The 21,734-nt window shown below is 34.2% G+C and overlaps 1 protein-coding gene across 8 annotated transcripts in view; it reads right to left on the bottom strand.

Annotated features, from left to right (window-relative positions):
* DCAF6 (DDB1 and CUL4 associated factor 6) overlaps window positions 1-21,734 on the bottom strand; it is a 172,380-nt gene that overhangs the window by 44,017 nt on the left and 106,629 nt on the right. For 6 of the 8 annotated variants that reach the window (XM_082649066.1, XM_082649067.1, XM_082649064.1 and 3 more), the window contains 3 exons: window positions 19,706-19,765; window positions 5,503-5,620; window positions 871-986 (listed from right to left, as the gene is read on the bottom strand). In XM_082649066.1, the coding sequence (XP_082505192.1) occupies window positions 871-986; window positions 5,503-5,620; window positions 19,706-19,765 (294 nt within the window). The remainder of the gene's footprint in view (window positions 1-870; window positions 987-5,502; window positions 5,621-19,705; window positions 19,766-21,734) is intronic. The other 2 variants (XM_082649069.1, XM_082649070.1) reach the window with 1 other exon arrangement.

Below are 21,734 nucleotides of genomic sequence, written 5' to 3'. Positions count from 1 at the left end.
ATTTCTCAATCTTGCTTTTTTTTCCTCTAAACTTCAGAGAATCTAAACTTAAAACTGAGTATTTTTCTGCCCTTTTGTCATGCATTTGGTCTAATTTGAACTATCAAGAACAAATAGTAAAGTTAGCCCCACCATAAATTCTGTTTGGCCATTGAAAATACTTATTTCTGGATTTCATTCCAAGACCCATGAAGGATCAGTCTTTTTTGTTCCTAATTGGACATTTGCTTACCAGACAGTTATCTTATACGTACTTTATTCTTGTTAGCTCCGTTATACTGAGGTATGTATTCATTTAATGAAAAACAATTCATTTATTCCTTCATTTATCAAGTATGTACTGAAAATCTACTCTGTTCTAGGCTATACTAACCCCTAAATTTCATTTGATGATCACATAAAACTATTCTAGGAAAGGGTTCTAAAAACATACTCTAAATGGCACTTCTTATATGAAACAGGATTTACTCATAACCTGTTTAAAGTTTATCCCTTTTTTCCCTCCATAAACCACCTATACTCTTTGAAAAAATCCAGATAGGTACTCTGTATTTCACTGCTAGGTATAAAAATGGTAAAGATAATTCAAACCAACATTTCTATCTAACGTACTGTCAGTATGATGACCATCTATCCTGGCCACTGTGTCCGCAGAGGGGAACTGTGCTTTACTGTGACGCCCCATCTTAAATGCTTAAGGTCCTTATCTTTTGCGTTTGTTATCTGTTTATCAACAGCAGTAACTGGACTATTGCGGCAAAAGTAATTGATTAAAAACAAGAAACAAAACTGTAGCACTGAGGTATCCGAAAAATAGGCAAACATCCAACACTGGGTTTTGTCATGACAAAAACAAAATTAACATCTTACTTGCTTCATTCTCTCCTCCTAATGGTTGCATGGAGCTCTGTGGGACCAAGGATTCCTCCTGACCCTCAGATTTGCAGTGGCTCCCATTTCCTCTAGAACTTGAGGCAGTACTGCTCCTACCATCAAGACAAGATAAGTGATCCCACCAAGAAGTTAATAAACATGAACTTTTAGGATAATTTTTATATTTTACAACTAGAGAAGTTGATCAAAAAACTTGACTACAAATAAAATACAGGATTTATTATTTTAATAGTACTTGAAAAACATCACTTTAGAAAGTCTAGGTGGTTATTCTAATCCACTTTAATATTTAAAAAGAGATTTAAAAATATGAAAGGACCACTTCTTCACTATTTTGATGCTTCTACGATCTGGTATATATTTTTACAAGTCTCTCTACTGAATTTTAACTTAATTATATAATCTCTCTTCTTGTTCTCACTACAGATGGTTCACCACATTCAAATTCTTAATGATTTTATAGACTCTGATCATAGGTCCTTTTAGACTTTGTTGTTCTAGGCTACTTTTAAATTAATACTTGAAAAGAGGCCTGGAAATTTCTTTGGTCTTTGAACTGCCCTCTGTGGACCACTGCCAGTTATAGATTGTTGTTCAAATACGGCAAGTGATTGAGCACCATGGTTTTGTAGAAGGATAATGTTTTCTGTTTTAGTTTTAATACCTACCTGATGATGATCCTAATTCTGTTAAAATTTTTAGCTAGAGCAGAATACCAGACCAATTTAAATAAATAATTTTCAATGAACATTCTGTGACAAATCATGACATATGTGTAAGAAGGGGACTGAGTGGGAAGGAAAATAGAGGAAAATGTATAACAATCTGACTAAGATTAAAATTAAATTCACAGAAATGCAACAATTTCTTAAATATAGTATAGATGTGAACAAGAAAAAGAAATTGAACAGCTACAGTAACTTAAAAAACGTTAATTATAGACAAACAGCAGTGACTCAATAAACAATGCAAATTATCATGGAACTTTTGTCAAAATTTTATAAAAATCTTTTTAGGTTAATTGCAGAAGTCAATTTGATTTTTTTAAAAGGGCATCCATATATAATATAGTTTTAAGAAAAACGTATATCTACATGGGTATATGAGCAGAGAAAAATGTCAGAAAGGATATTCACCAATGTTAAATGTCATCTCAGTAGGATTACTGTAAGTGATTTTTTTCAATTTCTCTCTAGATTCTGATTTTTTTTGCAATGAACACATATTTCTTTTTAGCCAGAAAGAAATGCATAGCAATTTTGGTAAAGAGAAGCCAATGTGATATATAAATCTTTTTTTTTTCCCATTGAGAAAGCTATGATACAGGCTTAAATAAAATGCTCAATGTAGAATAGTTATGATAATTAAAACATTATGGCATTGATGTAGGAATACAGAGCCATTAGTGGAAAAGACAAAGTAATCAAGTAAATACATTTAGCGTGTGTTAATATGGCATTTTAAATCACAGATAAACGACTAGATTGCTCAATAAATGGTACTGGGACAAGGGAAAAGCCATGTAGAAAAATTGAGCTATAAGCTCTACATCATACTTTATGGTAAAATAAATTGTAAAAGGATTAAACATATATTTTTGATATAAAATCACAGAACTATAAGAGGAAAACAAGAAGAAACTTTCCCCCTAATCCTGGGAAGGACAAGGAGTATCAGCTCACAGGCTGAAACCATAAAGCGAAACTACCATAAGTAAACTGAAAGACAAACAACAAACTGGGAAAAATATCTGCAACGAATGAAAGACAAATGATATTACCCTCACTTAATTCTATAATATATAGCTCTTATAAATCAATAAGAAAAAGATAAACACCACAGTAAAAAACTGGGCAAAGGACTTGAAAGGCAATTTATAAAAGATGACTATTGTAGCTAACAATTATTTAAAGCCTATCACGTGCTAAGTGCTATGTACTTTTTCTGCATGTTCTCATTAAATCTTCCCAACAAAGTCTGAGGTAGGTTCTATTAAATATGCCCTTTTTCAGATGAGAAAACTGATACTTAGAGAGGTTCAACAGCTAGTCAGGTTCAGAGCCCAAACTCTTGGTCAGTGTGCTCAATTGCCTTATCTGGATCAAAGAAACTAAAATAAAAGCAAGACACCATGCTGGCATAGATGAAAAAGACTGCATACTCTTTTGAATTTTTTTTTTTTTTTACAATGAATACAGAATACTTTCATAATCAGAAAAAAGTTAATTACTTTTTTGATAAAGAAATAAGAGAATATAATTCATGGTCAGTTTTTAAAGAAGGAAAAGTAGCATTCAAAAGAAGAGTGGGACTAAAGATGTTTGGTTAAAAAATGTTCAGATGAGATTGTTTGTAAGATATCAGTCCCTTCTGTACAGAAACATGAGAATAGAAAAGACTTAAGAATAACTATGACAATCTTCTGTGATCTTAAATCATGTACTAAGAAAAAGGGCCATAGATATCATTATTTTTAAAAGTTGAGGTCAAACACTAGAGTTCCTAAGGAAATTCTATTAACGGTACCTTCAAATATATATCTAGAATCCAATCTCTTCTGACTACCTCCATTGCTCCTATCCTGGTCCAAGACACCACTACCTCTCATCTTGCTTACTGCCAAAGCCTTTTATCTGGTCTCCCAGCTTCTACCTAAGGCCTATTCTCTACACAGCAACCAGAGATATCCTTTAACCTTTTAAAGACCCTTCTCACTTACCTGGCTGACCTTATCTGCTACTACTCTCTCCTTTGGTCACTCTACTCCAGCTACATTGTGTTTTTTTTTAAAGATCCTTGAACATACTAAGACTGCTTCTGCTTCAGAGCCATTGTACTGGCTTTCTCTCTGCCTAGAATGCTCTTCCCCCAGATGTATGCATGGCTCACTCCTTCTTACCCTTCAAATTGTCCAAATGTCATCTTCTCAATGATGCCTACCCTTTCCCTAGATCTCCCAAACATCTTTACCTGTCTTATTTTCTTTCATAGCACTTAATACCATCAAACATACTACACAATTCACTTATTATGTTTATTGTCTGCCTCCCATACCTAGAATGTAAGTTCCAATAGGGCAGAGATATTTTTGTCTATTTTTTTCATTGATGCATTCCCAGTGTCTAGAACAGTCTTTGGAATGTAGAAAGGTATTCAATAAGATGTGAAAATCCTATTTAATTGAAGCGTTTAATATTTAAAAACACACAGAAACACAAATGGAAACCAGTGAATTGGAATAAATATTATCATATATCAACATATAATTAATTATATATTAATAAACAATATATAACTATATTATATATTATTTATATGCAATATTATATATTATACTAACATAATATATAATAGTATACAATTAAATATGTTAATATAATAATATATTAATCATATAGGATAATTAATATATTGGTTATTAAATGATTAATATAATCACCCTGTATTAATCACATATAATTATACTAATATATAATTAATTATATATTAAGAAAGATTGATTATCTATATATTAATTTATATAATAATAGTAATAAATTCAAATACAAAATTTTGGGTGCTGTCTCTCTCACACACAAGGCAATGAGACAGTGGCAAAGAATTTAAGAAGTTTACATAACTAGATTTTTTTTTTAATGTAAGATTTAACTAGATTAAATGAACAATAAATATAATCAGAAATGTCATTAAAAAGAATCTATACAACTATTAAATAAGTTCAAACTCACCAGTAATAAATTAAATAAAAATAATTTAAAAATCAAATATATGTTACAAATAAATGAATATATTGAACATTGGTCTGGAGACAGCAAAACATGTACTTTCATATGCTGCTGGGAGAAATGTAATAACAGATTATCCTTTTGAAAATAATTTTGTAATATCTTTCAATCTAGATATAGTTTATTTCTAGAAAAATATCCCAAATCCATAACCTTAAAGGTAGGAAAAAGCTTGTAAACAAAGATATTCATTATAGTTTTATTTGGTAAAAATAAACAAATAAATTCACTGCCTAATTAAAGGGAAATGGTTAAGTAAAACTATGGTACATCCACTTGATGGAATCTGTTATACAGAAAATAATACTTATGAAAACTAAGTAGTATTGTGGGAATATTTACTATAAAGTTAACTCAAATAAATGCAGGGGAGAACTGAATATATTAGGTATGATTAAAATCATGTTTTAAAACTCAAACCAAAAATATATACGTATATATACACATACACATACCTTTTACATAGGACCAAGACTGCAAAAAGCTCCAAAATGTTAGGTTTATTAATTTTTGCACTGGTGGTCTATTGGTGATTGACTATTTTTATCTTTTGCATTTTCTATCAGAAGAAATATCCCAGGACCAGCAATATTAGTATCACCTGGGAAGTTTTTAGAAATGCAAATTCTCTGACTCCATCTCAAACTCTGAGAGTGGGGTCTAGTAATCTGTGTTTTAACAAGCTCTCCAAGTGATCCTGAAGCACACTAAAGTTTGAGAACCAATGTATTATTGCAAAACAAAGATGATGAAGTGCTAAAAATAATATCTAATACAATCCTACAAAATGGCTAAGAACATCTTCACAAAAATATTAACTTACCATTCATCTGTAAAGTTCAGTTTTATTGTGCTTGTAGTTGTTCCTTCTGTGCTGTAGTGCAAACTTAAAACTGGTTCACCTGTCCCTGGTTTGGGGCTCAGCTTTTCATTATTGTTATCTGAAAATTGTGTTTAAAACATTTGAAAAAAGTCTCTGAAACCAATAAAAAGATGACATTTCCTAAAATTTATAAAACTTAAATTAGGTTGTCCTTGTCATAACTCTTTCTCACATCTGCATGGTTCTCACTTAAAGTTCAAAGCAAGTGTTATAGAAACACTCTATATTTCAAAAGTGGCATTGCATCATTTTCTAGCTTTGTGTACATGACTCCCTTTGATTCAGATGAAAATCACACACATTTGAGAACCATATTTAGTTTTTAGGGAATCAAAGAATATTAACATGCAATGACATACTTTATAAACTTGGTACTTTTATTTAATGGAACGCTCAGGATCTTTTTCTTCAGTTGCTACAGCATCAAGAATAACTATCATTGGCTCCTTCAGAAACACTGAGAAGTAAGATGCAAGGGCTCCAAAAGAAGTTGTTTAGTAAAAACTTTGCTGCAATTAAATGCTATCAAATTCTTTCTGTTCTTTCAAATTCATAGACTTATAATCTAGGGAGGGATTACAGCCTGTACACTATTGGGAAGGAGGCGGGAGAAGAAAATTTATTGTGCTCTGTTATTTTCTAAAACTCTATGTTATAAGATCGTACGTTTTGGTATAATTCCATCCTCTTCTCCTGACTAATCTTGCAAGAACTTTGTTTTCTAAATTATGGAAAGGCAATTCCACCTTAAGAGTCTATAGGTGATAATCATAATATACATCCATCTCAACATATAAAATCTTTGTAAAATGGTAAATAAAAATCAAGAAACTCTACAGAAATGGATACAAACCACTTTGAAGTCACTTCTCCCCTCCCCCCCCCAAAAGGAGTACATGGATATTCAAAGACAAATTTGAATAAGGCTTTAAATTTTTTTTCTTTTTATGATGAATAACAGCTTGGGGGATCATTAAAATATATAGGGAATAAAAACTGCTATATAATCAAACATGTAACATTTCTGCCAGTCGCTTGCAGAAAGGAAACTCTTCTGTGTCATAATTGTTTTCTCGATACAAGAAACTCTTCTGTGTCCTAATTGTTTTCTCGATACAAGTTCAAGGACTTGATGTAATAGTACTAAAAATAAGCTTTCTGTCTTGAAAACGGTATCAACAAAAGCATTAACAACTTAATGAAATCAAAATTACTTAGGATTTTTGGTTATTAGGTCCACTTTATATTGCAATGAAGGACATATCTTTTTGCATTCCTCTTGAAGACGGTGGAGCACTTACTAAAAGAGATTCTCATAGAAACTCTGCTCTAGCTTTTATCCTGTGAGAGGACAATTAACAAGACTTAAAAATACAGAACTGTAGCAGAAAGGAAAAAGGATTCTCCCCAAGAGATGAGAAGCCAAGCTGATAAAACTCAGGATTATCAATTCTTACGTCTTCACTTCAAACTCCTGAGAAATCCTCTCCTATAACATTAATTACTATTTGAAAATAATAGTATGAATCAATTATAAAGCTGGCCTACCAACTGACAAATTCACTTTGTTTCTGTACTACTTTTGTTATGATTAGGTCCTTGATATAAACAGCTGCTGGAAAAAGAATTAACAATCCATTATGACTTTCGAAGATTCAATATTACATTCAATGTTTTAGAGGATGTATTTTACCAAATGGCATTCTGATAAAATAACCAAACTAACATATTTTAACTTACATAAAATTATCAAGAACACGACTTTTTTTTTTTTTTTTTTTTGGCCACGCCGCATGATTTGTGGGATCTTAGTTCCCCAACTGGGGACTGAAGCTGATCCCTCGGCAGTGAATGCCAGAGTCCTAACCACTGGACCACCAGGGAATTCCTGAACGGGATTTTTAAAATATCTGTCCTATCCTTGACAATCTTTGAAAAATGTGCTGTTAGTCATTTGTCCACATACAGTTTTCCCTTATTCTTTAGTTATGTTGCTAAAATTTCTGTCCCACTGCTGCCCAAACCACAGTCATCCTTAGGGATCTGGAATTGGTGAAGATAGCTGAAAGACTGAATGAATGATCAAGGAAACTAAGAGGTAGAGCTGGGGCTACTTCTTTCATTATCTCTCACAACATTTTGTAAAGTGCTTTGCTATTATTTTTCTTTTAAAGTAGAGAAGAAATAGGGGGGGAAAAAGCAGGTGTGAGAGAATTGTAGGATTAAATTTCATAGATCTACCTTGATTATGGGAGCATAAGTTTTAAGAAGCCATTTAACACCTGAAACTAACAAACACCACACTGTAAATCAACTATACTCCAACAAAAATTTAAAAAAAGAAGCCATTTAAATGCTGTATCAAAACTTCCTTTTTGAGTAAAATTAGAGGCAGCTATAGATATTTGCATGCTATGACTAAAGGAATATAGTAGACAAATAGCTAGCTGTTAAGAGGTCAAAATGGTGTAGAAAATATCTACCAACCTCCAAGAGTACCCCCAACCTCCAAAAGCAAGAAGCTTCCTGAGATGATCAATGTTAATTCAAACCTTCTTCTTAGGTTATCTACTACCAAGTTATTATTTAATCTCTCTGGAATATAGTAAAAATCATGTAAAACACAGTAATAGTACTCATTTAATTTATAAAGTGACTATAGTTGACAGAATTTGTTCATTTAAGTTGTCAATGAAGTCATCAGCCTGGAGTAAAACTGGCCCATCACATTATTTCTGTTAGCAACAAATACTTCAGACCCCTAGTCTAGTTATCTCCTTGTAGACTGCATATAAATAATGTCTCTGGCAGAAACACTATGCAGTGTAGAACATGGTTTCTTCAACTGAGGCATTAATGGAAGTGTATAACCGAGGTTTAAAAATCCATTTCCGAGCCTTGTTCCATTCTACTCTTCCTAGTTTAATACTCCTCTTCTTGACCATATACAACCTATCAAATTGAATTTTCTTGGAAATGTAGATCACTGGTTTACTAGTAAATTAATTAACAAATTGTTTCTGATAAAGTGCATATTTTAAGTTAAAAAGGTCTATAAAAAATCTACGTTAAAGAACTAAAAAATAAATTTTATTATTACTTTATTTGAAGAAATATTTGTAACCATTTTAATTTTCCATAACTTGCTCTGTGTGTTAAAAGTTGGATTAGCAAACACATTCTAAAAACTGTATTATTCAAAGCCTTACTTATATAATGCACAGAAATATATTAATATTACTGAAATATTTTGCTTAACAAGCAGAGATTTTAATTTAACAGCCTTAGGGTTTAGAACTTCACCAAACCCAATGACTTTATGTAGAACGCACAATCATAACAATAACCAAAATTTCTTGAACATTACTATGTCCCAGGATATATATGTATCCTTTGTTAAATCTCTGTAGCACATATTTTAATCTCCATTTTATAGATGATGAAATGATGATAATGAGCTAGATTCTTTTTCTCTACTAACCTAAGTTTCTTTCTATATGAAGTTGCTACTTACTATACTATCTTGGAAATAATTTGAATACTCAGTAGAAAATAAGATTCCTTAAATAAATATTTTAATTAAGAAATATCAACTGCTGGTATTGTTATCTCTCAGAAGTGATGTATAATTCATAACAGCAACTTTAACTGATAAAAGTTCTGGTAGTCCAAACTGTCACTTTGGTATCAGAGTATTGGAAAACTACACTGTATCTTTTCCAGGGCACTGAAAGACTGAACTATTTCTTCTCACTCTAAAAACATTATAGGAGAATAAAATTAATTGTGGTGCACTCAGCACAAGGACAGTGTAGTGGGGGGGAAAAATCAGTTTTAACTTGTTCAACACTGCTAAGATGGCCATATATATTGCTTTGTAGTTTAATTATTAAAAACAACTGATGATGTTAGTAGCTTAGAGCAGTCTCTATCCAGGCAAATGACCAGCCATTAAAATACATGCTTTAGGGCTTCCCTGGTGGTGCAGTGGTTGAGAGTCCGCCTGCCGATGCAGGGGACACGGGTTTGTGCCCCGGTCCAGGAAGATCCCACATGCTGTGGAGTGGCTGGGCCCGTGAGCCATGGCCGCTGAGCCTGCGCATACGGAGCCTGTGCTCCGCAATGGGAGAGGCCAGAATAGTGAGAGGCCCGCGTATCGCAAAAACAAACACAAAAACAAAAAAAAACATGCTTTAGCAAGCACAGTCATAACCACATAAAAATCAAGACAATATCCTGTAAAAGAGTTTTTGGAGTTAGAAGTGAATAGTCAGTAACATAAGATTCTGGGAAGCAAATTTAAGAGCTCCTTTCCCAAAAGAGCCCTTTCAGATTAATGCATTGGCTCAGAAAAAAATCTCAGAATGGGCTGGAATACAATTTGAAAGCAACTTCTTTGAACTTTAATTAGGTATCTTTCAAGCTTTGATTCACAGTAAGAACCACAAATAAACTTTTTTTTGGTTAATACACATATTTTCAAACCATTCAATCTGTGCATTTCAACTATGAAATTAATCATTTGTGGTTCTAAAAAAACATGCTGAAAGTAGTAATAAAATATGCTATCTTGGTAACTAGGTTTGTATATCATCTAAATATTGATATGGATGTTTGGTGTTTTAGCTAGGATATCCCTGGAGGCCCATCCTATGTGTAAATTTAAACAAAGTTATCAAAATGATGATAATTAAGTAGCATATGGCCACAATAATTTGTTTAGAACCACTATGCCCAACATTTTCTCTGCTGCTGGGTCACCATTCTAACTGTACAATCATCCATTAATCATCTACAGTAGCTTAGATATCCTGTGGATCATATAGAAACCATATATTCTTTGCCTCAGGGATTTTCTATTGCACAAGGAACTTGTCAATATTTTTCCTTCGATTTTGCCAAATGTTTAAAATAAAAATCAATCTAAAAGGAAACAAAATATATGATGAAATCCTCTGAAAAAGCACTGACATAGCAATGATAAAGCTCAACTATCTCCGCAAATTTTGCACCCCAACTTGCTTGGCATACATAGAAGAAAAGGCAAATTTCTCAAGTATAATTTCTAGGCCAATGCAAACTTTCCAATTTTATAGGTCAGGAACCTGTAACTTTTCTGCATACCTCAGACTACTGGATATCCAGGTCTTCCAATCATTTGTATAAGGAAGCATATTCTGATTCAAAGTGCAGAAACTGTTTCTAGGAGTAGATTCTAAACAGAGAACTCCTATCCACCACATAGGTGACTGTGAAGCAAGGCTTTTATTCTAAAATTGAGTGTTCTCACTAGTGCAATCTGACTTTACCCAGAAATTAACAATAGTTAATTATGAAAGCCAAAAACAAAGTGCAACTTTAATACTGATATTTACTAGGAAATCTCTCCTATGTAATCTTTTGGAAATAATATCCTAGTCAAATTTTCTTCCTGACAATCAAAACTCAACCTGTGTATCAATGACAATAATTTTAATCCAATACCTTTTTTCATGACATAACACGGAAATATGAATTGAACTTAAACGTGGGGTTGGGATACATACAGACTCAGACTATGCCTGGTTCCATTTTCCCTCTAATATTTAAAATGTATGGATTGAAATGTAGTAGTCATTTTACCTATGCTACCTAGGCTTTCTTTCCCTGTACTTCAGAACTGCTAGTCTTATACCCCTCTGTTCATAAAAGTCTTCTATTCCTAGTTCACTTTCAGTTTGGAGGGAGAACACATAGAAAATAAGTAAAAATGCGTACCCATGTGGCACATAAACCCTGCCAAAATTCTCATCTAAGATTTTTCTTTTTATGACTGTTTCCTCACCTATATTCTCTATTAAAAAATCAAACCTGTCTGTCATACTCTGATTGAATAAATGTGACTTCCAGATGAAAAAATGTGACAAAATGTGACTTTCAGATGAAAATGAACGAATGAGGTAGACAGCTTAGGAGAACACTGTCTTTAACCACTTTCCCCTCCAGCTACTGTCCTCCTTGCTTATCGTTTTGAAGTACTTTTCTTAATTCTCATCTCCATTGAGAAGTACTTTTCATCTTCTCCTACTCTACTCTGGCCCCTATCAGCCAGGTGAAACTGTCCTCACTAATGAGATTGATCACCTCCGTGTTGATTAATCTAGTGGAGAATTTTTAGAACCCATTTATACTTGACCTCTCAGCAGCAAACAGACAACTCTCTTGGATTTGAAAATTTCTCTTCTTTTGATCTCATGACATCACACTGTTCTACTTTACCTATTACCTCTCAATGTGGTTGCTACTTCTCCATCTCCTTTATCAGCTCTCCTCTAGCAAAATTTTAATTCTGGAATTTTTTCTGATTTTTTTTGAGATGTTTTAGATGTCTCACTTTTTACTTTCATCCTAGATGATTTCATCTACTTTCATACCTTCAATTATCATCTACATGCAGAAAATTCTCCAATTTACTTCTCTAGCTCTGCCATCTTTGCTAAATGCCACAACGATACAATCAACTGCCCAACAGACTTTCCTACTTGGATGCCTCACACAGATAACTCAAATCAACATATTCAAACTAAGTTTGTGATCTCCACCTCCTTCTACATATCCTCTCCCATATATTCTTCCTTTTCCAGGGTCACCTGTTTCAGGAAGTAGCCAATCAATTGTACTCAGTCAAAACTTGGGAGTTACCCTTGCAGCCCTAGAAATGTCACCTGCTAGTCTCTATTATTACCTTTCCCAAACCACCACAAATAAATGTATAATCTAAGTCAAAACACTGCATTTACTGTATAAAAACAGATTTAAGCGCTTCCCTGTTGGCACAGTGGTTAAGAGTCCGCCTGCCGATGCAGGGGACGCGGGTTCGTGCCCCGGTCCGGGGGAATCCCGCATGCGGCGGAGTGGCTGGGCCCGTGAGCCATGGCCGCTGAGCCTGCGCGTCCGGAGCCTGTGCTCCGCAGCGGGAGAGACCACAACTGTGAGAGGGCCGCGTACCGCAAAAAAACAAAACAAAACAAAAACAAAAAACAAAAACAGATTTAAGACACACCCTGACCCTGCTCTCTCCAAGCAGATTGCCATTGCTAAACCACCCCCCCACATAGAAATTCCAGAGTTGTTACTGCAACTTATACTCTGGACTCCTCCTCAATCCTTTGCCTCGTTCATCAAATCCCACGTACTCTACATTTGAAATATGTCATGAATCTCTTTACATCTCTACCTTACTTCTATCATCAGGTCAAAATCCTTACTACCAGAAGAACCACCTAAGTGATTTATTAGTCTCTAACCAATTTTTCATACTCTATTCAGAACAAACCAGATCAGGCCATGTTCCCTATTTTAAATCCTTCATTGGTTTCCTACTGTTCCTAAATTAAAATCTAAAACATTAAAAAAGTCTAAAAGGTCCTTCTCAATCTGGACTCTACCTATCTCTTGAAGCCAGAGCAAACGCCAGCCATACTGGGACTCCTCTAGTCATTCTAATGTGATTATCTCAGAGCCTCTGCACACGCTATTCATGATCCCCTTTCCTCCCTCTCCTTGACCTAACTTACTCATACTCATCTTTCAGATTGCAGCTAAAATGTCTCATCCTCAGGAATGCCTTATTTGGCCCCCTACCAGAAGAGACAGACTCATTCATATGCTCCCCACTGAACCTTACTTCCTCTTTTATAACACTTAGGACACTTGTATTTATTTTTCTCATCACCTGTCTTTACTGCTAGATGAAGCAAAGGACAGTGGTTATGATCACAGACACTGGAACCAGGCTGCTTGGATTTGAATCACATCTCTAACACAGACACACAGTGTGTGACCTTGGACAAGTTTCTTAACCTCTCTTTACCTCAGTTTTCTCATCTGAAAATGGGGATAATAATGGTACCTGTTGTATACGGCTTTGGTGAGGATTAAGTAAATAAACATATAAAAATTGCTCAAAGTAATGTTTGGCACAAAGAAAATGTAATGTAAGTGTCTATGTTGTTATTATTATGGTTAATCAACCCTATTATTATTATCATTATTATTATTATTAATCAACTCTGTTCCAAGCACAGGGAGCATTAGCTTTATTCATTCATGCAAACTGGTGCCAAGCCCAGTATTTGCTACAAGGTAACAGGCATTTAATATGAGTTGAATTAATGAAACAGATATACAAATATGGCTCTACCACTTATTTTACTTGTCTTTACATATTTCTTGGAGTCTTGGTTTCTCCACCAGTAAAATGAGGATTACATTAGTATTCACCTCATTAAATTACAACAAATGAGATAATACATACAAAATTCTTAACACAGTGCCAGTTACATATTAAAAACTCAATAAATGTCAGTTATTTTTATCATAGACAATTCTGAGTTAGAAAACAATGTAACTAGAAATATAGATATTGATTTGGTTAGCAGGAGAGTAGAACAAGTAAGCATATGCAATAAAAATTAAATAGTGTTTAACTTCCAAAAGATGAAATACATCACTAACTTTAAGAACCTAGACTAGTAGTTGGGGAAAAGGGGATTAGCTACTTCATTCTAAGCAACTGAGTGATAACTAGTTCTAAGGAATATAAAAAAAATCTAAATGAAGTCTGATTTCACTAACTTTATTTTCTAGAATTTAAAGTACGACATATACAGAGGTAGTCCACTGTGATGAATACTGAACTTATCTGTCCCACTAATACAGCAGTCTTCAATCATTTGATATTTATTTAATAAAAATCAGAGTTGTCAAAGTACCTTTAATGGCAATTTAAAATATTGCTTGATGTACTATCATCAAGATGATATTATTGAAATAAAATTTCAACTTGGTGACAGTATATAATCTTTTTTTTTTTTTTTTTTTTTTTTTTTGCGGTATGCAGGCCTCTCACTGTTGTGGCCTCTCCCGTTGCGGAGCAGGGGTTCCGGACGCGCAGGCTCAGCGGCCATGGCTCACGGGCCCAGCTGCTCCACGGCATGTGGGATCTTCCCGGACCAGGGCACGAACCCGGGTCTCCTGCATCGGCAGGCGGACTCTCAACCACTGCGCCACCAGGGAAGCCCAGTATATAATCTTAAGGGAATAATACTTAATGCAAGACAGGTCCAGTTTTTCCATTCCCAATCTACCCTAGTAGATTTAGTAAAATCTGTTTCACTGCTTTCTGATCATCCACAAGTCTCTTTCTGTGAGTAAACATTTTATTAATGTCAAAAGAAGTCTGTTTATATAAAATAATGGATAATTAGCATTTATGTTTCTAATGCCTACAAATTAGCATTTTTATTTCTTTAAATCTAGAGTAGAAAATGAGTGTCTGACAGATGCACAATTGCCTATAGGTGTAAGTTTCAAATTTAATGGCATTATCAACTTCCACTTAATGATTATCACTGTAAAATGAATATAAAGTAACTTGCTATAGTCATGGCCAAAATTTAAAACTCAGGCAAAATTAATTCCTCATATCCTCTCAAAAATTAAATGTTAAGATTATGGGTTTCTTTTGTTATTGTTGTTATTGTTAATAAAAGAAGGGGGAATTTCTGGCCTAAATATTTTTAACGGGACAAATTTGTTAGTTTTAGTAAGAGGCAAGAGAAATATGTCCAAAGAGGATTTTCCCCCTTAAAATATACTGGTTATAACAGAGATATAAATAAAAGGAAAATCAAAACTACTTATTAAAATATATTGTTCAAACTAAACAAAATGCATGACAGATATAACTGTGCTTATTCAAATACTTTCTAATTAGCACAGAAGGGCTGTCAATGTGTGTACCCACAGCCCTAAATTTGGAGAGTAGCTCAAAGTATTTTATCACAGGATAAAAACAATGTGCATGCTGTACACTTATTTCCCTATCATTTATTTCTTATTTCCCTATCATTTATTTCTTTAAAAACTATTTTGATAAAAGAAAATAAAAACTATTGAGGCAACCAGGCAGCTGCATTTATGGCCTTAAGGTTTACATTAAATATATTAGACAAAGTGTGGTGCTTTTTAAAAAAATTCAAGATAAATAAGCAAAAACACTGTTTGCAATCAACCAGTTCAAGAATGTGTATATAATTGTTGAAAGAAAAGAAATCTTTTCAATGAAACAAGTCAATTACAATTTAAAAAATTTTATTAGTAACATTTTTAGCCTAGTAATACCTCAAAATAAAGAAAATCTAGGACTTCCCTGGTGGCACAGTGGTTAAGAATCCGCCTGCCAATGCAGGGGACAGGTTCTATCCCTGGTCCAGGAAGATCCCACATGCCACGGAGCAACTAAGCCTGTGCGCCACAACTACTGAGCCTGTGCTCTAGAGCCCATGAGCCACAACTACTGAGCCTGCGAGCCACAACTACTGAAGCCCGCTCGCCGAGAGCCCGTGCTCCACAAAAGAGAAGCCACCGCAATGAGAAGACATCGCACCGCAACGAAAAGCAGATCCCGCTCGCCGCAACTACAGAAAACCCCGCACGCAGCAACGAAGACCCAACACAGCCAAAAAATAAATCAAAAAAAAAAAAAAAGAAAGAAAATCTATGAAGTACTATGGGAAATTAAATTAAGCAACATGTAAAAGCACCTGGACAGCTGGAAGATGAATACTGTCAGGTAAATATAAAACTGAATTATCAATTAAAAAATATATTAGTGTCTTTTAAAAGTATGAAAAAGACATTTAAAATATGCTTAAAATAATCATTAGAGATATATTCAGGAAAAAACTTATTAAATGTACTACTTTTTCCATTCTACAGGGTAAAATAGAGAACAAGGGTCTTGACAAAGATTAAAACTTGAAATAATAGCCTATCTGGGGACATCAACTATTCACTATACCTTTAACCTCTTCTACAAAGATTCTTTCTTATTTTATAAACATGCTCAGTTTTGAAATTGTAACTCCCTCCCAGACATTACCTTTTCTCTATCTTTTCATTCTTAATTGAGCTTATTGAAAGTCATCTACATACCAATGTGTCCACTTTTTTAAAGAAATCTTTCTCCTCAAACCACTGCTATCTGGCTTTTGCCTCCACATATAACTGCAGTGCCGAAGCAGTCAGTAACCCACATAGTGCCAAATTCAAAAACATTTCTCTGTCTTTTCACTGCTTCACAATGCACTACTGACCAGTTCCTCCTTGAACTTTTCTTTTCTCCTGACGTTGGTTATGGCATTCTTTCTGCCCTATTTCTCTGATCATTCCTTTTCTGTCTCCTTAGCCAGATACTTTTCTCTGCTTCCTCCCTGTAGCATAGACTCTCCTCTTTTCCTAGACAATTTTATCTACTCTCGTGGTTTCAACTGTCATCTGTAAATTGACGATTCCTAATTTTTATCTCCATCTCAGGCTTCTCTGTTGACTTCCAGAAACATATCATATCTCCATCCAACTGTCTATGATATTTCTCCATTTGGATGTCCAAAGGTACTTCAAACTCAACATATCAAGAAAATCGCATGTATCTTTTCCCCCCTATAACTGGCTGTTTCTCCTGAAATCCCTATCTTGGTTCAGTATTACTATCTATCACCCTATCAAGACACCTGGATATCATTCTCTCATTTTTAATAACTAATCAGTCTCAAAGTCCCATCAATTCTAGCTCTTAAATATTTTTTAAAACCTGTCTATTCTTCTCATTTCCCACTGCTATCACCTTAGATTGGACCCCTCATCATCTCTCACCTGGCCTACTGCAATAGCCTCTTATGTAGTCTTGCTGTTTTCAATTTTATTCCCTTCCAATCAGGCATCTATAAAGCTGCCAAAATGATCTAAGACATAAATCTGGTCATGTTTCTCCCAAGCTGGAATAATTTCTATAGCATCCCACTGCTTAAAGAATTGATTTACTCATTCATTCAGCAAATATTTACTGTTTAATGAAAACAGATATGATGTTAGGCACTGAATATATTATAGTGAATGAAAACATTTAGAGAACACGGAGAAAGATAGGCAGTTAAACAAACAATCCCTTAAATAAACGTATGATTACAAATTTTGACAAATGCAACGAAGGAATATAGCAGGTCACAAAGAGAAAAAGAGGGGAGAACTATTTCAGATTAGAATGTCATATTACTTTTGGGAAAGTAATATCTAAGTGAGTTTTGATGAGTACAAGTTGCTAAAGGGAAAAGCATTTTTGGTAGAGGGAATACCATATACAAGAGATTTGAGAGGGAAACGAGCTTAGAGTGTTAGAAAAATTGAAAGAAGGCTTAATTGGCAAGAGCTTAGTGAGTGAGGGAAGGGGCCAGGTCATGTACAGCTCTGCAAGCCAAGTGGTATGGATTTAGATTGCCTAAGGGCAAATGCACACAGTTTAAAAGTTTTAGGCAGATGAAAGACATGATTAGATGTACATTTTTAAAAGTTCACTCTGGCTGTTGGTGGAGAAGAGATACAGCCTGAGTGGATGTGAGGAAACCAGTTAAGAGGTTACTGCATTAGTCCAGGTGAGAAAGACAGTTGTGGGAAGTTTCTGTTAACTTGTATAGTAGAGGTTATCTTTAGGTAATATAAGCCTATAATGTAGAAGTCCCCAGTACTTTAAAAGATGTCATCCTGCTGAACAAAAAGGCATGTAAAAGCTCAGGATTTAATTCATTTGGATACACTGTCATTAGAACATTTCTGCTCAGAGAACTTATTGCAAAGCTACATTGATGACGGTCTATCATCATGCAGCTTCTGCCAAACCTATGCAATATCTGACCTTTTATATAACATCCCTACTCATATGACTAAAAGGCATATCACACTTTACATGGCCAAAAAAATAAAGGACCTTTTGATTTCTGCCTCTGAACTAGTTTACCCTAGTAAATAGCACCATCATTTACCCAGGCATTGATGGCAAAAATATGGGAGTTATCCTATATTCTCATCTCTTTCTGTCATATGCCGTAACATATGTACATTAATTACCAACTTAAATATAATATTCAATGTAATTCTATGGAAATTATTCTGTAAGATTAAATAAAATATGAATTTGGCTACAAACTCTCTGGTGGTATTTACATTCATATAGCCTTACCAAAAACAGATTATTTCATTAGAGGGCAGTTTTAAACAGTAGTAAAATATATTATAATATAGTGCTATAATTGTTTTATACCTTAATTCTTCTTTACTGATAATACCTCTACAATAAATGTATAAAGATAAAGCACGCATAATTTCTTAGTTCTCAAATTCATTTACTAATTCATTCATTCATTCTCTAGAACAGAAAAATCTATAGCAAATATCTGTCAACTCAGGTCTATAAAGAATAGTAAGATCAGATGTACAGAAGTTTTCTAATTTGTTTCGAAATTAGTTTCTGAATAATTCTCTAAGAAGACAGTTAAAATTAGATCTATTTCACACTAAATAGTTACTTCCTCAATATTTCATTTCCCCGATACTGTTGACCTATGAGTCATCCTACATATGTAAACTTTTAGCCAACTAAAGCTTACGGCTATAGTGCTAAGTTATTCTTTTTTAATTTTTTAAAAATATTTGTAAAATCTACTTCATCAGCCTCCGCTCAAGGCTTCAAGGTGGATTCTATACCTCTCCTACTTCAAAAGTGCAAGTGGAAGTGGAAGCTACTTTCCCTTCTGATTGGTGGCTTTGGAGCTTATCTCTGCATTCATAATTGTATTCCTTAAAGTTAAAGCTATCAGGAGTTTAACTACCAGATAAGTGAGACACAAAATCAAGTATCATTATTATAGCAATGCAGTAATACAGAACATTACTGTGTTCAAATAACTTTTTCTAAATTAGCCACTAGGTAATATGCTAACCTCACATCCACAGTTCTACACAATTTTATGATAGCTAGAATTAAAAAAAGGATCGATATGATATCCATTATAATACCATTATAGGAAGAGATTCCAAAGTTGGCATAAAGGGCCAAAGGTAGAAATTAGCTTATACAGAAAATAATTTGTATAGGCCAAGGAGGCCCTTTGTGCATAATACCACCTAAGGTAATTCAGCCCACAAAATACTGACTATCAGACCATAATCAAAATGAAATGCTTTGAAAAAGTGAGAGAGAGCTTGGTTTATGCATTGCCATAAAACTATGGATGGATGGGCATAGCGCATCTCCTGTTGCACGCACCCTGTTGCTCGTCAAGTGACATGGATCCGAGCTGTTTGTTAACCACAGAAGAAGGAGAATCTGAAACAAAAATGAGATTTCAACTTAAAAGTAAGCAGCAGAAAACTGCACAGCAATGTTATGATCATCTCTAAGCTTAAGAAACAAATGTATAAGGTTGGGGAATAGAAGTAAGTACTGTGGTGTGTTTCCCAAGCAGTGAGTAAGCAGGGCCATGTGCTTAAGATATGTTATTCCAGGCAAGCGTTTAGCAACTTTGAGAATGAGTTGAGAAAATATTCTTCTACTTCCATGCATATACCTTTTATCAAATTCATTTAGCACAGGCACAAGGTGCAAGGTAGATAAAATAGAAACAGTGTATCTCCCTCGCTAAAGGGAAGACTCCTTGTTCTTCTCAAACCCTCTCTCCAGCTCCTCAAGATGGCTTTCATTTTGGATTGGAGGATTCAGAGCCTGAAATAAGATGTTCACTACACTTAGCTAGATGTTATGTTGAGCTGAAAAAAGAGCTCCAGTGAAGATTTATGACAAAGAAAATAGTTTATAAGAGAAATATTCAATGAAGTAATTACCATTACAGAAACACAGATGACTTTTAAAACTCTGTGGTATGTTGTGCATGTTAAAACTGTACTGTGAAGGCTTAGGTTTCTTTAGGTGCCCGGTGAGAAAAGGAAAAGAGAGGCAACGAGAAGGCGTATGGTCTGGGCTTCATGCTTTCCACCTTGGCTTCAAACAGAACATTTTATTTTTATCCTTTGGATTTCTATGTACAATAATTTGTTTTATAAATAAATGGATTCTGTTGCTTGAAAAACACTGGTATAACAAAAGGCAGCATGATAAAATGGAAAAGCACCGGTCTAGAGTTATTCAGTGTTGATTCCAACCCTGGTTTGACAATAATTAGCTATGTGACAGAGGACAAGTCCCATTTTTAGATCCAACACTCTCCTTCCTTCCTGGTCATCCTAGGGACCTGGTAACTAAGAAAGGCACTGGGGAACAGAAGGAGGTGGCTACTATTCCTGGCTTGGGTTCTAGTGTGCTAGTGAAGCTACAGGAAGAGGGAAAATGTGGATAGCAAGCATAGCTCTCTACTAACTGTAAGAATAATTCCTAGTTTCTAACAGCCTATGCTCTGTTCATAGCAAATGCTGTTAATAAAAAAAAACTCTGCACTTTTGACTGATCGGTTTCTATTCATAGTGGCACATTATTCCCCCAAATGTAAATATTTTGATTTATGAGTGTCCTTAACTCAATAGCTAAGAGTTTCTTAAATATCCTTGATTCTTAGCAATTTTATACTACTTGACTGCTTCAATCTGTACACTTTAAAAAGTCTGAATCCTGCTACTGGGACTACTGGTATCAATCTTAAATTGTCTACCTTCTGAGATAACCAGTGTGCTCACAGATTTTTGTATTACTAGATTTTGATAAAGCATGATCATTATTTAAATAATAGCTTTTACTTAAAGTATCCTTACTTATCACCTCTTCATCAGAATATTCAGCTCAACAAATCTGTATTACACAAAAAAGAAAGCAGGAATGATGATAGTATTTTAATCGGTTCCCTAATCTAGCCATGCTTTGCTTTGCTTTTCTAAGACTTCTCAAATATCCATCTCAGAATTAGACACAACATTCCTATCTATGTTCTTTTTGAAGAGCAGATGAGTCAGTCTTTAGAGACAAACAAAATTATATTCTTTAAGAAAAACAATAAAAATGTGACTCACAGTGAAATAAATATTGGAAAATCTTCCTAGAAAGCCTCTTATGAAATATTTTTTATCCCTTTGGATTTGTTATACATTTCATTATACTCTCATTAAGAACCCTCAGAAAAGTAACAACTCTCCAAGCAATCTTTTTTCAAATATTTAATATTTTCATGAATATTATGGAACGTACAAATCTTATTAAAGTGCATGTTATGTAAGCTTTTAAATAAAACACATTGAGAAAGGATCTGGAATGCTATCATCTCCACAAAATTGTGTGTTTTCAAACTCTT

Source organism: Grampus griseus, assembly GCF_964374135.1.
Source record: "Grampus griseus genome assembly, chromosome: 1".
Lineage (NCBI taxonomy): Eukaryota > Metazoa > Chordata > Mammalia > Artiodactyla > Delphinidae > Grampus > Grampus griseus.
This window is presented reverse-complemented; position numbering and strand designations above follow the sequence as displayed.